The sequence below is a fragment of the Musa acuminata genome, chromosome BXJ3-10 (assembly GCF_036884655.1).
Source record: "Musa acuminata AAA Group cultivar baxijiao chromosome BXJ3-10, Cavendish_Baxijiao_AAA, whole genome shotgun sequence".
Taxonomy (NCBI): domain Eukaryota; kingdom Viridiplantae; phylum Streptophyta; class Magnoliopsida; order Zingiberales; family Musaceae; genus Musa; species Musa acuminata.
The window spans coordinates 28,665,863-28,690,496 of NC_088358.1; the positions used below are offsets into that span (position 1 = coordinate 28,665,863).

At 37.7% G+C, this 24,634-nt stretch overlaps 3 protein-coding genes and 1 pseudogene across 5 annotated transcripts; 1 reads left to right on the forward strand and 3 right to left on the reverse strand.

The window, feature by feature from the left end:
- Positions 1–200: 200 nt before the first annotated feature.
- On the reverse strand, positions 201–7,897 carry LOC135651508 (AT-rich interactive domain-containing protein 4-like). 3 transcript variants are annotated; one of them, XM_065171601.1, is made up of 15 exons: positions 6,732–7,897; positions 6,461–6,652; positions 6,110–6,163; positions 5,838–5,926; positions 5,483–5,759; positions 5,345–5,401; positions 4,540–4,571; positions 3,182–3,317; positions 2,932–3,105; positions 1,993–2,622; positions 1,776–1,913; positions 1,558–1,656; positions 862–962; positions 689–776; positions 201–482 (listed from the first exon to the last, which is right to left on the reverse strand). In XM_065171601.1, the coding sequence occupies exons 1-15, from the start codon at positions 6,858–6,860 to the stop codon at positions 357–359; spliced, it is 2,322 nt and encodes a 773-aa protein (XP_065027673.1). In that variant the 5' UTR covers positions 6,861–7,897; the 3' UTR covers positions 201–356. The 3 variants fall into 3 exon arrangements, with proteins under 3 accessions (XP_065027673.1, XP_065027672.1, XP_065027674.1); XM_065171600.1 differs by having other exon boundaries at positions 689–779; XM_065171602.1 differs by lacking the exon at positions 1,993–2,622 and having other exon boundaries at positions 689–779.
- A 741-nt stretch (positions 7,898–8,638) lies between these two features.
- Positions 8,639–13,600, reverse strand: LOC135651449 (DNA repair protein RAD51 homolog B-like; annotated as a pseudogene).
- Positions 13,519–18,700, forward strand: LOC135650555 (proteasome subunit alpha type-5-like). The gene is made up of 9 exons (XM_065170024.1): positions 13,519–13,658; positions 13,759–13,840; positions 13,926–14,006; positions 15,803–15,916; positions 15,999–16,100; positions 17,150–17,208; positions 17,950–18,052; positions 18,155–18,220; positions 18,331–18,700. The coding sequence occupies exons 1-9, from the start codon at positions 13,645–13,647 to the stop codon at positions 18,421–18,423; spliced, it is 714 nt and encodes a 237-aa protein (XP_065026096.1). The 5' UTR covers positions 13,519–13,644; the 3' UTR covers positions 18,424–18,700.
- A 71-nt stretch (positions 18,701–18,771) lies between these two features.
- Positions 18,772–24,365, reverse strand: LOC103968605 (alanine aminotransferase 2). Its single transcript, XM_009381871.3, has 15 exons — positions 24,002–24,365; positions 23,050–23,100; positions 22,882–22,932; positions 22,632–22,697; positions 22,496–22,557; positions 21,611–21,689; positions 21,421–21,525; positions 21,227–21,337; positions 20,981–21,118; positions 20,433–20,507; positions 20,147–20,267; positions 19,905–20,059; positions 19,768–19,842; positions 19,368–19,571; positions 18,772–19,242 (listed from the first exon to the last, which is right to left on the reverse strand). Exons 1-15 carry the CDS (start codon positions 24,161–24,163, stop codon positions 19,126–19,128), a joined length of 1,572 nt encoding a protein of 523 aa, XP_009380146.2. The 5' UTR covers positions 24,164–24,365; the 3' UTR covers positions 18,772–19,125.
- Positions 24,366–24,634: the final 269 nt, after the last annotated feature.

Here is a 24,634-nt window from a genome sequence, read left to right on the forward strand (position 1 = left end):
TGTTATCCTCTAGATTTGTTCTTGATTCAAGACTGGATTCAGGGTGCGGTAGAGTGAGGAAAGCATATGGCCGCAGGTGTTCACCAAGACTAGTTGCCCTTCTTCGAGAGCCCATATTAAACTGTATCTCAAACTGCATCCAGATGAATAAATCATAACAAGAATGACAAAAAATGGATACAGTTTATCGGCAGGAGGGGTAAAACTAAATATTTTTTCTTGCATTTATACCATCTGCACTTGCTCTAGATGTCAGCCTAAGATTAGGCAAGCAACAATATGAACTGATACATGTTATAACCCCTGACAAAATTGGGGATCTTCTCTTACACAAGAAAAAGAAGGAAATTAAGCAATTATTCATGTCCTGGAAGAGTCATGGCGTTACAAAGTCCATTCGCCACCTTCTGGGACTTCCTCTTAGAGTTCGAGAGACTACAGTTAGGGCAAATATATTCCAAACCATCTGTCTTTGCATAATCCTGTCGAAGAAGTACAAAAAGCACACATCAAGTGTGGAATTCTAATGTTAATGCTATTTCGATGGTGATAAAACTTTGTGATAAGAGACCAACTCCCTCCTTGTCATGAGAAAGTAATGCAATGGGATGCAACATAATAGAGTTAGCTTCTACCGCCCATTAAGCATTTTGTGTTCAGTTGCAACTGTTGGAGAAGGGAGACAAACCTTGAAAGTAGCCAGTCCCTGCCGCCTATCACAACCAAAGTGAGCCCATTCACCGCATAAGCCACAGTTCACCCAATCACCAGGTGTGCTACTGCAGAAGAATCAACATATAGTTGAACATACTTTAGAATAGAACACACATGGTTCAGAAAGAAAATGTAGTGATTGTTTACCTATGACATAACAAGCAACACTCTCCATCCACATCATCATGTGCTAGCTCATATTCCAAAAGATAAGTCTCATAATGTCTCTTTAATGTATTTCCAACACCCTGGAGTCAATAACAAGAAGACATTAGAAATTCAGTTTCGTAACAATGTCTGCATATTATGCAAGTCACCAACTGTAATTGATTTCTAGGAAGCTATCAGGTGATAACTTAATTGTAAGTGCATAGATGTCTAGTGGTAAGATAAATCAGCCTTGCTAAAAATACATCGCAAACTCAACTTTCCTAATCATATTAACAAATCATGACCAATCTTTGTCTGTGACGAGAAATTAAATCCACAACCTAATTCAGTTACTTCTTGGACACAAACCAAAGGAATTATCCATAGGCCAATAGATGCTCTGACAGACTTATTTCTACAGCCGAAGGACTGGGCTTACATCTTAACATGCTTGCAGATTTCAGATATTCACCCTAAGACAAAACAACCAAAGGACATGGTAATGCTACAATTTCTTGTACATGAACCAAGGGACATGGTCATGCCACAATTTCTCTGACGAACAACCAAGATCAGCGGACTTGCATCTTAAGATGCTTGCAAATCTCTATGTTTGTGATTGGATCGAACTACCATAATATGCAACTGTTCTAGGCATTCAAACGACTTGTAACAATGTAAATAATAACTTACAGTCATTCTATTTGAAACCGTATAGTTTCGCATCTTTGAGAAAACCTGACCTTTCCAGTTTATGCCATTCCCAACATAGAAACCGCCTCTAGAAACAACCTGCAGAAGGATACATGTGCATGCATCATACTATGAGATTGTCATGAAAGATAACATATGATCAACATCAAAAGCTGAGTTGCTTCTCAAAAAAAAAGATAAAAGAAAAAAAGACACACCTCTCTATACAAGTTGAACAAATCCAGGCGTTTTGCATTGAGTATGGCATCAGGAAACTCGGATATTCCTCCTTGGGGTACAAGCCGACTGTGGCCCCTGAGGATTAGAAACTGCATAACATCCTCGAGAAACTCCTCCTATATGATAGAGAAGGGAAAATAAGGTCAAACATGGATATGCAATCACATTATGGCCAAACAGGCAGCATATACTTACTTCAGTGCAAGCTTGAATTGAACATCTATTACATCCATGTTTTTTCAATGGCAGAGGATTGATAGATATGATCTGTTGTGCGTGAAAAGAACTTGATGTAGATTTTCTGTGTGTCAAAGGAGCACGAAGTGCATTATGCTTTGCATAAGGCACAGTGGACAGGTTAGTTTTTGCCTGGCTTCCATCAGGCATATCCTCCTGAACTCCCGAGAAGGGCAATATCTTATGCCGCCGGAAGCATGGAATGGGCTTCATTGTAGCAACCTTCAATCTTTTCTGGCCAATCATGGAGGGCATATGAATCCCTTCACACAAGCCAACTTCCTTTTTGACATCCTGATGATCTATCATAAAGATTGACCCATTTGCCCTCATGGTATGGCCACGGGAAATAGGTCTAGTTTCTGAAAAAGGCTTGGACCTTTTCCTGAAAAGAGATGAAGACAAAGCGGGCAGAGGAGGAGACAATTCATATTGAAAGCAATACTCTTGCTGTTGCCTATTCCAAAAGAAACGAAGGCGATCAGCATCTTCTTTCTCAAAAGAAGCTACTGGAACACCCTGTATGCTGGCAATGCCAAGAGTGACCAAGCTATGGTAGGAGACTTCTGGTGCCAGCTGTTTTAAAACCTGTACAATGGCTACATCAGATACACAATGATCATATTGTTAAATCCAATTATTGAAATTGCCAAATAGGATCACGAGAACAAGGTAATGGTCGGTGAAATTTTGTTTCCTTTTACCATTTCTAATAGCCATTGCTCTTAAAAATGGTGAAAGACTGAAACAACTGGACGTTGCCATACAAAAAAATAAAAAATTACAGGAATAAGAAGACACATTTTGTTCAGGGAGAAAGGAAAATTACAGCGACGTCATCAGTTTTAAAAGATGTTATGTTAATAAGAAAGTAAATGCAAAAGGAGAAATATTAACCTGAGCAGCCCAAGATGGTACTTTCATCCGGACCTCAAATGAAGAAGCACCACAAGCTATAGAGACAGAAGGCAGAGGCTCAAACAGAGATGGTTTGTTTTTGTCACAATCTGGAAGAACATGAACTAGCTGTCTTTTCTCGATAAGTTCGCTTTTTATGTGACTTTCTAATAGCTGCAGATTATGAGAAAGTGGCTTAAACATAGAAGTCCAACAAATTCGCAGGAAACATAACATTTTAAGATTTTACCTGGTCATTAAAACATGTCTGTGCACTTCCAGACACTAAGACTGAAATGTGAGTGGAACTACAAGTTGTGAGATCACAGCGCATGGTAACTACTCCACGAGAGAGTGATCCAGCTTGAAGAGGAGGTGGTGCGGCACTGATGAGCATTGTCAACATTCATCAAACAAAAGCAACAAGCACAAGTTCATATAGCAAGCGTAATTATCAGACATGATTGATGGTCGTCTAGAAAAGTTATTGCCATTATTTAGGTAGAAACTTGTCCAGCAGAATATTTAATTTGGCACTATTGTTGGTCCAATTAAGTTGATGACAGAAGTCATCACATATGAAGTCCCAAGCAAACTAGGAACATTACCGATCAATAACATGAGAATCCATCTTATACAAGCCTTTCCTATCAATATGAATTTAGTAACTCAACATTAAGAAAGTTCCAAGGAAAACTACATAAAATTTTGCAACAAGCTATCAACTTAAAGTGAAACCTGTCAAAGCAAATAATATGAGAGAGAGTGACTGAGACAGAATGTATTAAAACCTACAGTAGAACTATCTGACTAGTAAGAGCATTTATCTTCATTGCAACAATTTGGGACAAAACAATCTCAGAATTCCTGCTAAACACAATAGAAATCTACAATAAGAACAGGCCAAATTCCAAACATGCCTGCCGGTTTTCTATCAGATCTATCAAATATCCGAAAAATCAATCCAGATAACATGATCATGATCAATATTAGAGCATATTAGCCAGGAATCCAAAGAACAATTGATCCTAACTAAAACTAACTAAACCAATCAAATCCAAACCTGGCTGATTTAGGTGCACTTGATATTCAAGTGCCCAAGAAAAAGAAAGAAAAAGAACCATAATTAACAAAATAGAGAAAACAATGCCATGAGATCAATACTGTATCTTTTTGGAATCTTAAGCCCTCTGCAAAAGGTGAATCATCCCTTGAATTTCCAAAAAAAAGAGAGAATTGTTAACAAATTTCAACCACAGATGTCTTTTGTTTTTATCATTTAGTTGTACTTTTTAATGTTATTGATGTTCTCAAATTTTTTTTTTTAAATGCCAAACCACTAATCCACTTCAACCAATCTAGAAGTAATCTGATCTAGAATACTATAGACAACCGATTTGAGTACTCATCAAAATTGTTGTACACATTAGTGTGCACAGAGGTTGTTGTGACAATCCAAAACCATGAAGCCTAGGTTGCAATGGGTCAATCTCAATGTCATCTCAAGGCCTGTCCTCAATCTATGGAACAATACATATGAATTGAAAAGATCAAGCATAGATAGTAGTGACCAATTGGAATAAAGAAGTATGGGGATGGTAGACATACCTGATTCGATTGTGAAGTTTACTCCCACGAATCTGAGGCAACAATAAGAGTGTAAGAAAAGTGATATTGATGAATTTCGGGGTTTTATAAACTACTAAATTATTCAACAGAAAAGATGAGGCTAGTTGGAAACAATTCTTGACAATCAATTCAGAATTTGTTATTGAACTTAGGCATTTACTTAGTCCTATAAATGGTCTTAATACGAATCTGGCATGCACAAAAATAATTTCACAAGTGAAAAATCTAGTTTAGTTAAAAGTGAGGTATCTAAAGCATCAAGAATGCAATAACTAAATCTTTTAAGATACCAGTGTCTTGCATAAAGTAATAACTAAAATCTTGTCATTGCTATGGTCCTGTAGATCTAGAAATCTTTTAGGAAACTTTTTTATCCTGCAGTGCTAATAGAAATGAAAAGTTTATGCAATAACACATTCATTTGACAACAACAAGTGGTTGATAAAGACGCAAGATATTTGCTCTTGAAATACCCTCTCAAGATGTTTAATGACTTTGACAGCATTAAACACTGACTTGTGTCCACATTTAGTTAGAGAGTTTCATCTAAGGTATTAATGTTCACCAAAATTCTTAGAGAAAAGGAATGAGATTGGGGAGGTGGCAACTTGAAAGAAGCAGAATCCTATTAACATTCGCAAATTGTGTTTGGCTGAATTCTTATCATGCTTGCTGAAAGAAATCCCACGCATCATGGGTGAAAAATAAGACATGAACTTGATTATCTGTAAAGCAGCCAAACTATTAAGACAATAGCAAGCCAATGATGCTACATAATGCTTACTTCAATGTTCAAAAGGGCATTTAGGCCATCTTCCAAAGAACCTGCTAGGCATGCATCCTGACAAAAGGAGAAATTGTGAAAACAATGGGAACAGCTAGTACACATGTATTACTTCTAAAATAAAAAACTTCCTCTCACCACTGTACAAGGCACTCCGCAAACAAGCAATCTCATATCCACATCATCATCATAAATTTTTGTCACAGGAAGAGCATCAGATAAGATTTCTTCTCCATCCTCTTGAACTCTATCTGGAATAAGAATATTTATCCGAGGTGCACTTCCCAATAGATGTGGACCAAGTTCACCATTATCCTTTTGCCTGTTAGCTGGCATAACATAGTTGTTCCGTACACAATACAAGCGGAAAGATGCATGAGCAAGCTGGAAAGCATCCCATGCATGGCTACATGAACTGCACATAACATGCCCAACCATGACATTTTTAAGTTCCATTATTCAGAGGGAGAATTGGAAGCACAAAAAAGAATACCTCTGTACGACAGACAGAAGGGCTTGGCGGAAGTGAGAAGCTTCATATGATGAGAATGCATTCTTCCAATATATCACGTATGGAGTCCCCTAAAAAATAACAATGCCTAAAATCAACACTAAATCAAGATGAAGACACTATGTGATCAACTCCTATCAAGTAAAGCATTTAATAAGAAGTTATGGGTCTTTTGAAAGGTATATAGACAAACTATTTCTTAATTGCTTTCAAATGAAAAGGCTGAAGTTCAACCAATATCAATATCTCTCAACCTTAGCTTGTAATGCCTGCGCAATCTTTTCACCATAAGGGACTTCCAGATAAACCTGCAACCGTGATCACAGGCCAACAATCAACACATTCAGGATACAATCAATGCTGAATAAATTATGAAAAATGAAACAAGTTCTGAAAAGGTATCATTTTGCATTCCTAATCTATCTAAAGCCAAAAAGGATAAAAACTGATTTGCATGTTTCAGAAAGTTCAAAGAAGCTTTAGAGACACATATGCAGTGGGACATAAAACCTAGAAACAACTAAAATACAGAGAAAGATACTGAATAGGCAGTTCGCCGAATTATTCCTCTGATATATGAATTTGGATAATTTAATGGGGCTTACTATTGTTGGAGATGGAGGAGTCATGAGAGAACTGAATGTCTCAGCCTCTGACACATCAATGCCCCCCCAAAACAATGTGCCAATTTCTTCCTCATTTTCCAGCTGCTCCCCTTGAAAGTACAAGATATTTGGTTCTAATGACTTCTGAGCATTGCGAAAACTATCCATTGTTGGATTAACAAGCGTGTGAACCTGCATTTGAACACGATTTAACAACAGAACAAACTCAATAGGAGAACAAAATGATCTGAAATTCACCGAAAGTACAAACCTCAAGGCGCCCCGAGGAAACAAGCTCTGGAAACAAAGACAAATGCCCACGTTTTACCTCCCTTCGTCTCTCAGCAAATTTCCCACATAGGACTGCAATGAGCCTGCAAGCTTGCTTCGTCTGATACATCGTTCTTATACGACATCAACGAGTAAAACAACCCAGCTATCTCATCTTCCTCCCCAAAGCCAATACCTTTCCGCCAACTTCCAGTTGAAACCAACCGAAAAGGAAACGAAGAAGCTCCAGTACTACTCCCAAGTCACGCATCCAAGAAAACCAAAATGGGACATCAACCCTAAATCCCTTCACCCAAGCTTCACGATTCCAAAGCCCCAAATTGCAATAGATCCCACAAAAATTCCGCCTTTCGGCGTCCGAATCGCCCGAAAACCACCTGAAACGGAGATCTAGTATCGCAAATCCAACAGAAATAGCTAAGAAAACGAGGGATCGACGGCCCCCTAAAACTCCGAGGAGAGAAAAATCGGCTACCAAAAAGAGGGCAACGACGCGACGAAGGGTAAAGTAAACGAAGGCTAAAACAAATAGACTACATATATCTAGAGAACGACGTAAAGAAGCCCACGCCCGAATCATAACCCAAATAGACTCCCTGACACGGGGTCAAACCAAGAACCCCAACAGAAAAACGCAACAAAAGCATCAAAAATTGAGACAATAATTAATACGTGACAGAAACAGACGGAGAGAGAAGGCGGAAGATTCCGCGATCTACGATAATAAAACGGCATCTTAATCAATTGATATCCCCTTCTACGCTTCTGTACTATCGCTCAGAGGAAAAGAAAACCAAAAAGAAAAGATGGGATTTTTATGGATGGGCAGCGGAGATCTTCGGGCGCGTGAACGAGAGTTCCGATCGCTGTTGGATTCGGATATCGGGTTTGATTCCTCGTTCGAATTTTTCTTTTTCCTTCTTTTTTTGGTTTTCCCGATCCGATTCATGACCGCTTACTGCTGCCTCCAATTGCACGAAACCACCAAAAGAAGAGGACTTGTATATATAATCTTGAACTTTGATCCCCATCCACTTCGTCTCCGCGTCTTCCAATCTCCGATGATTCTTGGATCGCTTTTGATGTGGGGTTTGGGATTTGGATCGCTTGATGGACGTTGAAGTTTTGTGTGCAGTTCGATTGATGTTCTTGGCCCGTGGTCGGGGGACCCCCAAACCACAAACCCCCCCCACCACCCCCCACGGCACGTGCTGGGGTTGGGCATCACGTGCGAGGGCTCGCTTTGGTTGTTCCTCCGGAAGCTTGTAACGGAATGGGATGCCTCCGATAGGGACAAATCCACATGGGACCCTTTGCTGTTTAACATGTACTGTATCGCACGCACTCTCTCGCGTGTTTTCGGATATAACTATACTATTATTCTTCGTCAAATTAAATTAACGATTTTATATTACGATAATGCGTTAACGTTCACTTATAGTCCTGTGTGACGTGGCAAACTCCTAATGTTTTTTTACCCCTAATAGTCCTATGGATATGTAGTCATTTTATGTTCATCATCAATCATCTAACATAACCTTTCAATTTTTTTATCCGATCGAAGTTTACATGCGATAATTATTTTTATAAAAAAATTACATACGAAAATAAAAAAAAATAAAAAAATAATTATCATTAATGATATAGTAAGAGATATAAAAATTATAAATAAAAAATATAAGACTCGATGATAAAAGATTCATGTAGTTATTTATCTAATCATCTTATCTCTATATAAATCTCAGTTTTTAATAGTTGTGCCTCAACGTTGACCGGCATTAGGTCAAATCGGTCAAATCTAACCTGATCAGATAGATCCGATCAACTAGGAGGTCATGATTAGTGGCCAAGAATAAAAAATTATAATTGAAAGCACCAATTATAAAGTAGAAAAAAATCAGTGTTTTCTCTTGATGCATGCAATGATGTTCTTTGGGTTGTGCATGTGTATATACATATACACACATAACACACGTAAGAAAGAGGGGAAAGAGAGCAGGTGGTGGCACATAATTACGTGTGTTATTATGTGTGTATCTACATATAACACACGTAAGAAAGAGGGAAAAGAGAGCAGGTAGTCAGTAGCACACAAAAAAGAAGGCTACACATTTCATGGGCTTTGGGCTTTGTTTGTTTGCATTGTGGCTCGCTTGATTTGTGGTCCGGCAAACATTGCAGATCCATCAACTTGTGCAACAACTTGATTAGTGATGATCACCGCCACACCAAACTATAACAACCAGTATAACATTATTATAGAATCAAAAAACAAAAGTATAGCTGCTATAGCATCCTATTCTTCCGATGCAAGAAAAGGATAAAAGGAATAATAAATATTACCTCATCAGCCAACTTCTGTAGGCTCCTAAGAAAATTTGCCAGATGCATTTGCCTGGCTGACGGCTCTTCTCTTCCAGAAAAATCAGTTCTGTAAAGAGCCGTAGCACTGTCTACTATCATAAGAGCAAACCTAGATAAGAATTAAAGTCCAATTAGTTCCTTTAAGAAGGAACAATTTGAAAATAGGACCTAAAAGAAAGATTGGCCTGAGAAGTACAAGTTTTATCCCACCATAAACACAATCAAACATATCCAACCTTACAAATTCAATGTGGATCCATGCTCCCTATGAGCAGAAGCACTAACATGCACAGAAGTACCAACTTAATTATCTAATTGATCAATTCATCAACAACGATGTCAACCTGAATATTATATTCATTTTACGCCATTTTGAACTCTTATAACAACTTGGACATATGAAATAGCAGCTGGCAAATAGTCTTTCTAATCATCATTGCATCGAACTACTATTATTCGAGTCATCCCAGCTTTTAGATCCTTCATTCAACAACTTGTTTAAAAGCAAGGCTCTTAGTTAGGCAATGGTAAGGCTTAAATACTGGTCCGGTACCAGTTTCAGTAACCTACTGGACTGGCATGGCACTGGTGTACCAAGCAGTATACTGAGCCATACAACCAGATATCAACCGAAGAAAATATTAAAAATTTAAAGATTGGCTGCTATAGGACCATATGGCCTGATACGAGTCCTTGTTCAGACTATGGGTTATTATACCATGGGATAACACTTAACTACAGACACACATCATCCTCAAAGCAGATAGTTCTCATTAGGAGGGGTAGCATCTCCAACTCGGAGGTTTCTACCAATGCCTAGTGTCCGTGTGGTTCCACGGGCAACACCCTCAGCTCATAAGAGTCACCTGTCACTTTGCATCAGCCATCTCCAGTCTTTAGTGGATGCATCCATTACATGGAGAAGATATAACCTCAAAATGGAAAGCTTGTTTATGGAACAGGCATAAAGGAATTATCAGGTAGAAACCTTACCAGATTAGGATCACACTTTTATCTATTTTCAAGAAGCTTAAAAACATATTTACCACTCAATTTATATTGACAATTTATCAATAGATGAGACAGGAAAAATAAATGACAAATGCTCATGTTCACAGTTATGAATGAGAAGAAACCAAGAGTTGGTGCATACAATGAACTTAAGTTAATATTAACACGGATATTAGGTTTTGAAGCCATCACCATATGGGACGATACTTGGTGAAATACTAGAGAAGCAACCATTATTATTTTGTTTGTCGCCATCTGCAAAAGATGCTTGTATAAAAGAGGTCTAAGACAACAATAGGTCACATCGTTCAGGAATTAATAGTCTAAGATATAAACATTGAGCACAAGAGATGAGATGGACATGTCAACTAGTATTCTTGTTTACCAGTTCAATTATATGCAGTTTGCAAACTTCTCTTCTGAAAATGGCTCCAGTGGCATGTTGGTTTGATGGCAAGATATTGACCAGCCATATTACAATCAACTGAAATGAGAGATAACAAAGATTAGAAGGAACATGCCTTGCCTCCACCATCATTGATGCTGCTTCCAGCAACAGCCTTGATTGATGATCAGTATTATATGCTCTAGCATAAGCTACATTTTCCAAAACATCAGCACCATTCAATCCAAACCTGTCAATTTTATTAATACAATCATGTTTATAGAAGATCATTTGTTAAAATGTTCTTAATTTACCCTAACGTTTCTGTAAAACCTGTCAGCAATCTGAAGAAGTCTTTAGGGCCTAAAGGTACCCTCAGCATCAATATATAGTGCCTTTCCTTCACCACCACCTTGATCCAAGGGAAGCTGAAATTAAACTCGATTCATCATTTTTAAGGAATGGCATTGAAGTGGAGGAAAAATAGACCAAAAGATTTTTCTAAAAATATATAACTACAAGTCTATAAAACCCTATAAACATCCTTTTCAATCATGACATTCACACATATTCTATCAAAATATAGTAGTTTTATTGTCTTGTGATGCTCAAAATCTCAGGCCTACATTAAGCATGAACATAATTGCAAAATGCACATAAATTGGCCAAAATGAATGATTGAATTGAAAAATGCAATTTTAACATACATAAACATAATCATGCAAAAAAGAATACCTGACAAGTGACACAAAGAGTGTGACACAGCTGAGTTTTACCAGAGCAGAATTCACCATATAGTTCAGTAATAGATCCAGTTTCAATTCCTCCTGTCCAGAGCAAACCATGATAAATTAGAAAACAAAATGATCTACATTTGCATATACCAAAATTATAAGTATGTACAGCTATTGAGAAATCATAGAATTTAGTCCCATAAAAGAGTTACCCTCCAAGATCTTATCAAGTTCCCTAGATCCAGATGTGATCTGAATTATTTCAAGCCGTTGAGCGTGAAGTTGACTTGCACTGGTAAAACCCAGTGGTACTAACTTAGAAGCTGTCAAGAATCACTCCATAAATATTCTTCTAGAGGTTCTGTTAGAGATATAAATCATTGTGCAACAGATATGTGCATTTCTAGACCACACAACAAGACAAGGACAAAGAAACTATACCTGCTTCAATAATCTTGTCAACTTCTGCCTCACTGATTCTTTTAATTTGCAAAAGATCTTTCCTTGGTGAATATGCAACAGATTCTACAGTACAGAGCCCAGCATCTTTTAGCATTTTAACATCTATAGCAGCAATCCCAGAGGCCTTCAGAACAAATCAACAAGATCACATGACATATTCGACAGTAACAGTAAATGATAGAACCATATATGTCTCTTAAATGCATCTCAAAGTAGCATTTGCATACAAAACAGCTTTCAGGTAGTGCTTACGAGGTATCACACATTCCATATCTATCATAAGAGAAGGTTTGGCTTCATACATACCAGTCAGTTACTTCTAGAAATGGCTAGTCAGGTGCTCATACAAATCTTGAAAAATGAATAGTCTGCCTGTTGCAAATTTGCAACTGTGATTCTTCCACTCTCCCGAGAAAACACATATCCTCAGAAGAAATACAGCATGCAACCAATAATTCTTAACATTGCATACATGTGCAGCCTCTTTCATATGATCACCATAGTTTTGAAGGATAGGAGACAGTTTAATAAATGAAACAATCTACCAGATCAACTGATGTCATACACCATCACTAAATAGTTACAACTAACAAGCAATTATAAATTTCAACTATGTAGTAGGCAATACATCATGAAGGCATTAGTTAGAATGTGTATTTAGTAGGTAATGTAGAAGCAAAAAATCATTAGAATACTGGATTAGCATGAAATATTATTCTAAACATTGAAGAATAGAAGGCTGGAGGCCACCATGAAAAGACTGCAGAAGGCTGGAGCATAATTAATGATATAACGATATAATAATAGAGTGACTTCTGGGGGCATTGCTCCGCTTAGCTGTGTCGTTGCCCAATAATACATCGTTGCCATGCTGAGTAAGATTATCATAATGTTGTTTCTTAGCCCAAAAGCACAGTTGTTACTTCAATTTTTTTCTAACTCAAGAACCCAAGGTCACCCTAAGTGACAAGACAAAACCTTATCGAGAAAGAATAAACAAAACCAGAAACCTAAGCTCGAGAAATCAGATGAAACCCGTCAAGAACCCAAGTTTTCGAATCACGTCTATAATCAAACGACACAATCAAGCATTTTGGATTGACAGACGATACTCAATTATATGTGGTAGAATTTGCCAAAATATCGATAAAATATGAAAATTTTCAGCTCGAATCAAACACAACCAGAGAAGATCCGATCAGAGTTGTAATTAGTTTCATCCACATAGCGAAAGAAGATCAAGAAAGCCAAATTGGATCGTCTCCATTTGGTTTCGGCGATTCTTGAAGCTGAAGATCCAAGAAAGACTCGACCTTGAGAAGATAAGGGATGAAAGGAGCCAAAGATTTAGGGCTTTGGAAGAAAACGAAGGGGGGACCCGGAGGTTTTTGGGAGGGCATACCTGAAGGTGCTCGATAGGGGAAGGACCGTGCTGCACGTCCTCCGCCTCTTCTTGCTCCTTCGGAGAGGGAACGAGGTGTTCGAGCAATCTGCAGAGCGCCAAAATGCTTATTGTAATGGATGGGAAAGCAAGCTGATGTGATATGTCATTTAGCTCATTATTAGCATTTGGGCTTTAGCTGATTATTAGAGCCCAATTGGCCCACACCAATAGTATTATTATTGACATTATGAAAAATATTAACGAATTAAAAATACTAATAATGCCATTATATTCATTATTAAAACCCGAAAGAAAACAAAATGAGTAATTATAATTACGATGACAGTATGCACGTGCAAGTCACGTGCAAATAATAATATTTTGTTTTATAAACTGATTTTTCCTATCTTTATGGTGTGACAAAAATACCCTCGAATAGCCTTTACTCTCCGTGGAACGATTTCTCTTCGCGGACGGCGGATTGCCCAAACCTCGACTACCGCCGTCATCGCCGACTGCTCTCTCCCTCTCTATCTCTCTCAGATTCGTCGAGATGTTCCTCACCAGGTGAGTCCCATGCCCCTCCCCCGCCTCTTTCGTGCAGTCATTCCACTATTATCTCTTTCGATCGCTCATTCCTTCTCTCGTTGGGGTTTCTTGACTGAAGGACCGAATACGATCGAGGTGTCAACACTTTCTCTCCCGAGGGGAGGTTGTTCCAGGTCGAGTACGCCATCGAGGCCATCAAGGTCGGGTTTTTGTTCCCCTCTTTGTTTTGGTTCCTTTTGCGATATCGAAATGTTATTGAGATAACGCGTTTGATTCTGGTGGCAGTTGGGCTCGACTGCCATTGGGTTGAGGACGAAGGAAGGCGTAGTGCTTGCGGTCGAGAAGCGCGTGACCTCGCCCTTGCTGGTTTGCTTACTAACCCTAGTCCAAGAGTTTCTTTTTGCTAGAGGCTAATCTGTGTTATCTGGGTTTGGATTCTTTTATTTTTTTGCGTTTTTCTCTTCTTTGTTGACCCATTTTTGACTTGCATTCCTTTGATCGACATGGACCTTGACAGATCTTAGGTTCCACCTTAAAGATAGATAGAATTATCATCGACGAAATGGAGACAATGATATCCGTTACTTGATGTTTTGCCTTGCCGTATGTTGGATCACACCTCAAGGACGGAGAATAAAGGGGTAGTCTTGGAAGTAGTGAGAATGTGATTGATGGGGCAGCGAAAATATCCTCCAGATATTATGAGGAGAATTCTCTCTATGGTAATTGATAGCGGGTCAAAAGGCAAGGGGATGAGAGAGAATGATGTGAGAAAGGGTCCAGAGGAGAGACAATTGAGAGAGAAATGAGAAAGGGAGGATGGAAAGAAATGGATATGCTGGGAAGTGACCTTGTAACTTATGAGCAGGTGGCAATGGACATTAGTTTTCCCAAAAATTTGATGGAAATGGATTTATTGGGAAATTAAAAATATTGAATTGAATTGATTGCTTATTCTATTTTGGTATCGATACAGAATACTTTGATATTTTTGCGATTTTGGTAAAGACCTGGCTTGTTTTATTCAATGAATGATATGCTACTTGTTTCTTATTTCTGATGTGGAACATATGTTCAAGACCTGTTTCTGGACAAAGAATGTATCGTCCAGTTCTGAAATGTCAGGTTTGACTATATTGATCTGTCAACTAAAACATATTCTTGTCACCAATATTATTATTTCTATTACAAAAAATAGAGTAAGAAACGTTTACATCCATGGAAAACCGAGGAGTAGTATAAAATAAGAAAAATTGTTAAAGATGGTGTGGATATGTTCAAATGAGACATGCTAGTTAAATGACACGAGTTAATAGGATAGCTGGTGTGAGACAGAGGAAGACTTACAGAACTCTATTCGAAACTGTAAATAGAGATATAAGGGCTCTTAGTTTGAGTAGTAAGAAAGACATGATGGTGAAAAATCCATATAGCCCACCCAAATAGTTGCCTTACCTTGTAATTGTTGAATGTTGATTTCTAGCTCATGAGTAATTTCTCCTACTAAAATTTATAATGGAGAGAAAGTTCAGTGATACCCTTTTCTGAAGCCCAGGAAAGAAAACGTATTGTGGTTTTAGCCCTTAAGTTCCTGAGTCCCGCACAATTTTCAATTTTGTGGTTCCCTAACTTGTTCTTTAGATACTGAATGATACTCTCGTCAATTTCTGATTTTGTTCTGTTGTTATCTAACCATTTCTTTTTGTAGCATGCAATTAAATGCTGACAAAATTGATTAATTTAAGCAAGGTCTTAGATTCCAGTTTGATTTATCCCCAATAGATTCATGTGATATTTAGCAAGAAAAAGAATTGACACAGTTATCTGATTTTAGATTTAAATGGCAGTAGATCTACTGTTATTGAAAAATTTGACGACCACAGGTTCTAGCCATAACCGAGTGGAATTTATAGTAAGTTTGGTGATTTAGGTGAAAGAAGACATGAAAGAAAACAGAAAAAATGGTGGTATCTGGCCTTGCCTTTCCTTTTTGATGTATCTTATCCTCGGAAGAGACTGTTAGCTGGAATATTGCATCTTATATCAGCTACACATTCTTGCAAAATCACAATTGTTCATAGCATAAGCTTGTTACCACCTTTTGTATCATTTTTAGCTGCTAACCTTGTCTCTCACTGCTGACTCTATCTTACTTTTTGAAGGAACCAAGCAGTGTGGAGAAGATTATGGAGATTGATGAGCACATAGGTTGTGCAATGAGTGGACTGATAGCTGATGCACGAACTCTTGTAGAGCATGCTCGTGTTGAAACTCAGGTTTCTTTTATTTCGTTTGATGGCATTTTTGTGAAATAGCTTATATAACTCATTGTTACTTATTGACCTCATTGTCTACCAGAATCATAGGTTTTCATATGGTGAGCCTATGACTGTTGAGTCCACTACCCAAGCACTGTGTGATCTTGCTCTTCGATTTGGTGAAGGAGATGAAGAGTCCATGGTTACTATCACTTGCCCTTCTTACCAATTAATTTCTAGCAGTTTTGATGTGGAGATGCAAATTATATCTTGATTACCGAGTGCTTTGTTTATGAATATGTTATCTCTGTAATAGCAAAACTAACTAGAAATTGCATCACAAATATTATGTGCTAATCCAACCAAAATGTACTAAGAACATAGTTGTATCTTGTTATGTGGAGCAATCAGTGTGCCATATATCTTGTGTTATGTGGAGTGATCAGTGTGTCAAATCTCAAACTGAATGTATTCCGTTTTTAGTTAATCAAAATCGAAAACAAACTTCCTTGTACAGTTACTGGATTGAACCACTGAGCATTCTAGTTTGATTCAGTATTAATACATCCCAGTCTTACAGTAATCAAGTTTTAAGTTTATTTTTGTTTAGTTGAGAGCCCTTTTGCTGTTTTTTAGGGATTTTTAAATTTGAAGTATTTCTTTTAATTTTAAAATATTTGGTTTGTTAGGATAAGTTTTATCTCATCATAAAAGCTTTCTCTGATAGTCTTATGGCTTTATCTGAAATATTTCTTAATGGCTTGATAAGCATGCTTATTCGCTTGAATTAGTTATTTGTTGCTTTAGTCTGTCATCTTAGGGTAATGATGGATGTCATAAGAACTCTGGGATTCCACTACAGTGCCCCTCCATTTTGCATTGCTCTGGCTTCTAGTGTTCTTACAATCCACACTACACCTCACCTTTTACTCTAAATTTAGTTATCTTTTGCATTAGTATGTTGTATTAGACTGTTGATGGATGCTAAATCAAATTAGAGTATGAGTTTGTACTACCACACCACTCTGTTTTGCATCATGTATACCAGGTATTACTGCAACAAGTTCCCTGTCTAACATTGTTGAATTAGGAACTATTGGCAGTCATATAGAGAGCAGGTTATTGACTATCTGCAAACATAGTTTCTGTTGCAAATATGAGGATGGAGTTAGTAGATACTTGTTTGTATGTCAAACAGCAAACGTTTGGTTGATAGTATGAGAGTTTCTAACAAGTCTTTTTTTTTTGCAGTCACGACCTTTTGGGGTTTCTCTTCTGATTGCTGGTCATGACGAACATGGACCCAGCTTGTAAGTAGTCATTACTTGTGTATTTGTTAAATATATCATCAAGTACTTGTGGAATGTAACTGTCATGTCTGGTACATTCTCTAAGTTCTAAATTTTGTCAGTGTTCTTTCGAATGGCAGTCTGCATATGTTTTGGCCACTCGTTACATCGGTCATTTATAGATTTTTGTCTGCATATTTATTTTTATTTGAACATTTATGTTTTTTTATGGTATATAGGCTTTGGTAAGTACAAGAAATTTAATTCCCTTGTGTACCTGTTAAGAAAACTTGAGTTTGTCTAGATTGTTCTATGCAATATTCATTCTCGGAAATCCAACTTATTAATGTTTTCTCTAGGCAGAGGCCAAAACAACAACTGAATGATGATAAATGCTTTGATAACACTTGCTATGTGAACCATGATAAAATATGTAATGGTGAATTTCCTGGTAATTATCTCATCAAAATTGGTGGGTATTTTGATATAATTTTGATCAAGTGGAGTAGTCACAGAGTTAGTTTGGTTCCATCTAAAAATAAGTTGACTTGAATCAGATTTAAGAGAATTTATTTTCGTTACTTAGCATTACATTCTTTTATTCAGTGTAATTCCTTCCCCAGTAGGAAGATTATGCACGTGAAAAGTTTGCCTGCCTGCCTCAGTATGGATAATTGCACTTCATCTACGATTGCACACCAAGTTCCATGTTGTATGCACCTGTATTATGAGTTCTACAGTTGAACATGTATTGAATTGCAGGTACTACACAGATCCGTCTGGCACATTCTGGCAGTGCAATGCGAAAGCAATTGGTTCAGGATCCGAAGGAGCTGATAGCTCTCTTCAAGAGCAGTACAACAAGGTATCGATCAGCATAGAGGATTTTCTGGGTATCATTAATTTTAATAATTTACTTGGTCTTCAATCGTGATTAAGATGATCGCTGACGCTGCTGTTTGTGCAGGACCTAACCCTTCAAGAAGCTGAAACCATAGCTCTTTCCATCTTGAAGCAAGTCATGGAAGAAAAGGTATAAACATCCTTTGGTTTATGTTTTGGGGCTTGCCACGTAATGCAATTCGAGTAACCCTTAGGCATTTGTGGCCTGACTAATTTAGACAAAACAATTTGATCGAGCAGGTGACTCCAAATAATGTGGACATTGCAAAGGTAGCACCCACTTATCATCTCTATACACCTTCTGAGGTGGAAGCTGTCATTGCTCGCCTATAAAATGTTTGGCGATGTACTCTTCCTCGCCCATTTTTCTCTCCATCTCAACATATTTGCCAGAGTACGCACCATTATTTGCTTGGATGCTGTTAGTACTTGTGTTTTGGTTGCTTAGTAATGGAATTATCATTCAGTAAACAACTCTGTGAATGATCGAACTGCTACTTTTGTTTCTTAAGAGAAAACAAGTATTCAAGCTTTGACGGCTGGTGAAATGTCATGGTATTGCCTGTTGTAATTTTGATTTTTGGGACGAATGGATTTCTCGTTGTGTTAATGGCTCAAGTTCAATGCTACAATACATTGCATGCAAGTCGAGTTCTTATTACATGCTATTACACAACTAAATACAACAAAAAAAGAGCTGCAAATTGCAATTATAAATCATGAACTCCTGTTCTTATTACATGTTATTCTCTTGTATTTTGAAGACTAGTTTCACTTAAAACATAAATGTAAAGGATTTCACAAATTAGTCTTCGCTTAATGATAGATAGCCCTTAAATCAAACAGAAGAGTCAAAAAGGCAAAGGCCACCACCAACGCGACCAGCACGATAGATGACCTCTATCGCTGTGTTTTCTCAGCCACAATCTCCCAGAAACTCATATTTTATTTTAGTCGGGTGATGATGCAAAAAAAACCCATGAGAAAGCTTCTTCAAAAATTGTGGGGCATGGCAGCTTAACATTGCAGGATTGTTTAATCACGGAACTCTTCCATGAAAGCTTCATGGAATGCCTTGAGCCTGGAGATGATGGCAGGGATCTTATCCTCGTGCGGCAGGATTGTGCATCTAACGTGCCAGGTTCCGGGGACCTTTCATGATCCAAAAGAAGAGAATGAGCTATCAAACAAAGTTGTAGAGAGAGTGACTAATGTTACACACGATTAGCATTCTTGTCGAAAAGAGAAGAGGTAAGTGACCAGAGAAATAAGCTCACCTGTCCGAAGCCGGATCCAGGAACAACAACAATACCGGTAGCATCAAGAAGGCGGCGAGCATAGAATGCGTCCGGTGCTGCTTTAACTGCTTTGGCAGCTTCGATTGCCTTCTTTGGTAGGTGCAGCCGCGGGAAAAGATACATTGCTCCCTCGGCCTTGTTGCATGTTACTTCCTCCAAACCATTAAATGCATCTTCCAAAGCCTGTAGCAAGTCAACCAAGAGATCATTATTTTCAATCCACAGCACAACACTTTTTAGATGTCAAACGCATTCCTGAGTAAGGTTTGATAATCTTAAATGCAAGTAATACTGCAATTCCAAGTTGTGCAGTAATTTTTTCCTTGTGATAGCAATAAAGTGTCTATTTAAAGAACAGAAGAGGCAATGATGATATCACCTTCGCGCGTCTGGCTAAGGACGAAAGAATCCCAGTTTTCTCTGCATCGAAGGATTCATATGATTCATCTCCAACCTGCAAGCTCAACCAAGTTATTTCTCGTGATAATGATTTGATAGCTGCAAGAATGTACTCACCTTTGGTGGATTCATGACAAGGCTTGCAAGAATTTGGCCAGAGATGTTGGAACAAAGATTTACAGATGCCACTTTGTAAATTTGTTCTCTAACTTCAGCGCTGAAGCCAGTTACCTCCATGTATCCTCCCCTTTTTCCACATTCTCCATAGTAACCTAATGGAAAAGGAAACAACATACAGTAAGGAATGCTTGCTTTCAAGTTCGAATGTATGCTTATCATCTGACTGGAGAGCACCATACCTTTAGAAACTGACTGAAATGATACTAAAGGAAGATCCTCATCACTGTAACCCATGGATCTTGCAATCTTCTTGAATGAGTTAAATTTCTTGTCATCAACATATATATTTTCTTGATATACCTACAATATTTGGCACATTGTATTAATGGCCACAGTCAAGTGAGGGAAATTGATGTCTCTAACCCATGTCATGCCTTTCTTGTAGATATCGATTAAACCTTTAGTGGCAATACACCAAGTCTACAATATGTGTTTAATTCAAAATATTGGTTGTATTTGCCTCACCTCATCTGCCAGAAGAACCAGCCTTTCATTCTTGCAAAACTCAACTATTTCCTTTTGGTTTTCTTCAGCAAGAACCTGTGGAAACACTTTACATGAGAAAACCAGAAAATCTACTTAATCAGAGTACTTTAACCAATAGGTTAACGTTTGCATTCTGATACTATAGACGAACCAGGGGTAGAAAAAATTTGCTGTCAGGAATCAGCAGAACCACCACAATATATTATTATTCAAAGATGAACCTTGAGGGATAAAACATGATAAACCAACATTAAAATATAGAAAAGTACATGTTTCCTATAACAGCCTATGGTAATGGACAAAGATGTCTTTCTAGTAATGACTCCTAATTCATGGCATTGCAGCTAATCCTAGAAAAAGAATTCCTTTGAACTTTCGACCGAAGATCACTAGCCGCCTTTTAATATAATTTGCAGACATTTTTTATTTCCTTTGCTAAACATGATATGTGATCCTTTGAAGAATATTCTGTTGTAAGGTATCCAATAATGTTAACCAATTTAAAATAAAGAAAAAGAAGAAAAAACCTGTCCGGTGGGATTGCCTGGATTTATCACAACCAATGACCTAACAGTGATGCCCTTGGATCGAGCATCTTCCAACTGTTTTTGTAGCTCTGAAATCTCCAAGCCCCATCCTGTAGATTCATTGAGGTAGTACGGAACCTGATCATAGCAATTCAAGCAATTAGCTTTTTTGGGCAGATAGCTATATCCACATGATATAGCAGAAAAAAGATCAATTAAGTTCAACATATCCATGAACAAACATACAAGAGAGCCACCATGAAGAGCAATGGATGCAGAATACAAAGGGTATTGAGGAATGGGGCAGAGAATGCCATCTTTCTCAGATCTTATTAACAACTGCATCATCATGTGCACCTGAAGTCAGGAGAAAAAAGGCAATCAGTATAAACAGTAACACCTCTCATCATTATCATGAAAAGAACTGACGGAACAAATACTCCTGGGCTTGCTCCATCTGTAAGGAAAATATCATCTGGATTGGCAGGAAAACCATCACGAGCAGCTATTCCATCAGCAATTGCATCCCGTAATCCTTTAATACCCTGTAAAACGACCAACACCAAGGTCCTTAAGACTTCGTAACTAGAACTGAAAATAATTGTGCAAGCAATAAGAGCATATTCTTACCTGGCTATGGCTGTAAGCTCCTGTAGCCCCACCAGGTATCGCATCGAGAATCTGCCATGCTCTTGCTATTGCATCGGCACTAAGGACAGAATACTTATGTTCAGAGAAATGCAGCACAGATAACTTAGATATTTCACCCTTGTACTTATATAATTATTGATATAAGTCAAATGATCTGAGTTTAAGGTTGCATAACTAGGTGGAGAATAAAATTTACTATATCAATGAGATGTTCTTTAGAATCTCCAATATGAATAGAAGAAAAGGGCCTTCATAAGGCTCATACTCTCCAACAGGCTAACTTCTCAACATTACCTAGAACCTAGATATCTTGTCAAAAATTGTTTCAAAAAAAAAATCTTAGACATGCAAAATGTTCTATTAAATTGTGCACATATCTGGTTCCACACTGTCTGATGCTGCTGCAACAAGACTCATCTGTAATTCCATATTACTAAAACCAGAGTTTCACTAGTTAACACTGCTCAGCTCGAGTTGCTTGGAACAAGGACTATCATAGTGTGAAGTGTGAACTCTCATAAAAGCACCAGTTTATAATGTGATTCTGGACATTTGATAGAATGCTAAGAGAAATGCAGAGACCCTGGTGCTTGTATCAGACTATTTTTCTAGCACAATGGCCCTGGATATAACTATTTTCCATCTTAAAGAATAAAAGCTAAGGAAGAGATAAATGATCCAAGGGCTATTGATGACAAGGAAATTACACCAAAATTTCAAATTCTAATAGAAATATCTGAAGACTCAAAGTTTTCAAAAAGTGCTGCCAACATATCACATAAAACAGCATAAGACATATTCTGTTAGGCTCAGAATAGTTCAGGTGGAACAAAATTACGATGCAGAATAATGCTTCACATATACCTAAACAAGGCATGGGTTTCACTTTTGTCCAGAAGAGGTGGATGGTCACACAACGCAAGAACCTGAAATAGACAATTAGATATCAGAGAGAAACTGGGTTTCACTGTCCTAGAAAATCGTTTGTATAAGCACACACCTCACGGAAAAAGGTGATGGGCTGCTGACCAAGAGACTGAGGATTCCCAATATTGCAGTACAGTATCTGCACAGAACATTGGATTCTTCAATGAATTTGTGAGAAAACAAATAAATTAGACGATGACTATAATCAAAATAATAATTACCTAATATTTAATAACAAAGAAATGGCAAGAAGACCGAGAAAAGGAGAAAAATTACTGCCTATTTGTAACTGTATAATAAGGAATAAGAAAAATCACACATACCTCCTCGAAGGGATGAGACCCTGGCTTGCTTTGCAGCTCTTGTTGCAAACGCTAGAATTGCACAGACGGTGATACAATAATTTCTTTAGGAAATACAAACATAGGAAAGTGCATCTAGAGAAAGAGAAAACAAAGATATGGAACATACAGCAAAGAGAAAGAAAGTACCTGTGCATGGGTAACAATCTCACCACGGACAGCATATTCACATTTTAAAACCTGATGGAAAAGAAAGTTGTCTTAATATTTGTTATTGATCTGCGTGCCATTTGTTCTTTAAGTGCAAACTAAAACCAGGCAAAAAGTAGGAGGCGTTAAACAATTTGAAACAAATACTCAAAATATGCAGGCAATATGACATGAGTAGAATTACAAGAGTTAGCAACAGTGGATCCACTCGAAAAACAATGCTCTCTTGCTTGTGATCGGCACAAAATATGGAGCACAGTATAGAAGAAATGGACAAATTCTAACCATGCCAACCAGAAGATGCAATATACCAACACTTCAATAGGTCATGAAACCTGCTAAATCAATTTTATCCTTACCAATGCCTGTTAACCAAACCACTTGCCGAATCACTTCTGATCTTCAAACATGTATTTTGGCAGAATAAAATACATAAATGTTCAAACCCAACAATCAGGAAACCTAATTAAGGAGTCAAACAAAATTTTCTTGCACAACAGAAGAAATAAAGAAAAACAATAATATTAATAAATAAAAGTAGATTAGGAAAACTTTCACCAAATGAGGAACACAAATGACATTCATATTTTTGCGTCCAAAAATATGTAGATTAGATGTGTTCAGCTAAAAGGTATCGCTTTTGAATGAAAGAGTAAACCAGTAACACATAACCCGCGGATGCAAAGCAGCACGACCCATCAACGAGAAGAACCAAATAAGAAATTAATCAAAGTGGTCAAATTGACAACCAAATCCACAGATTGACCAAATATCGCCTCCGAGCAGTCAGTAAGGAATAGAGAAACAAGAAGAAATAGGACTTTACAAAACCAGCACGAAAAGTATGCGAAGAACAGATGCGAAATCAACATAAGAAGGGAGCGAACGATTCGATAAGGCATTGATGATCGAAATAGATGAAAAACCGAACCTTCTGGTTGATCGTGTCGAGAGCGACAGGACTTGCGGCCGAATCCATGGCGGCGGCTGTTGCGGATGCGGAGGAACAAAGGGGAACGGAAAACAGAGGAGGAGAAGAGCGGAAGGAACCAACTAGCAGCCTTTTGGCTCTTTCCGTGGCGAATCGACGCATCTTAAAGGTCTCCGGACCGCACTCGCCCTTGTAATTACCCACGGAATATCTATCAACGAAGATAAATACCAAAGAATTGTGGGGAAAATTTGATCGATCCCTCTCGGATGATGAGCTGAGGGCGGCGAGACAGCTGAGAGTCGAAGGCGGCGGCGGCACCGACGAGTTTGGAAGAATTAATCGCACGCAATCGATCGTTAATAATAAGATTTTTTTGTTCTTTTATAGAAGCTCGCTATTGACTTTTTTTTTTTTAGGCAACCACTTAAAAGGATATATAATTTCTATTGATAACTCCTCTTTCCTATTTATAATTTTATTTATTTATTTTAAATATTCTACAGATAGCTCTTGTAAATGTGGATTACCAATTTTTACAATAGTAAAAATGGCTTCAATATAATTTTTTATTATTTATAACCACTAGATTACTCGTCCAACTCTTTTTACTTTCCCACAGCCCTTTGGCAT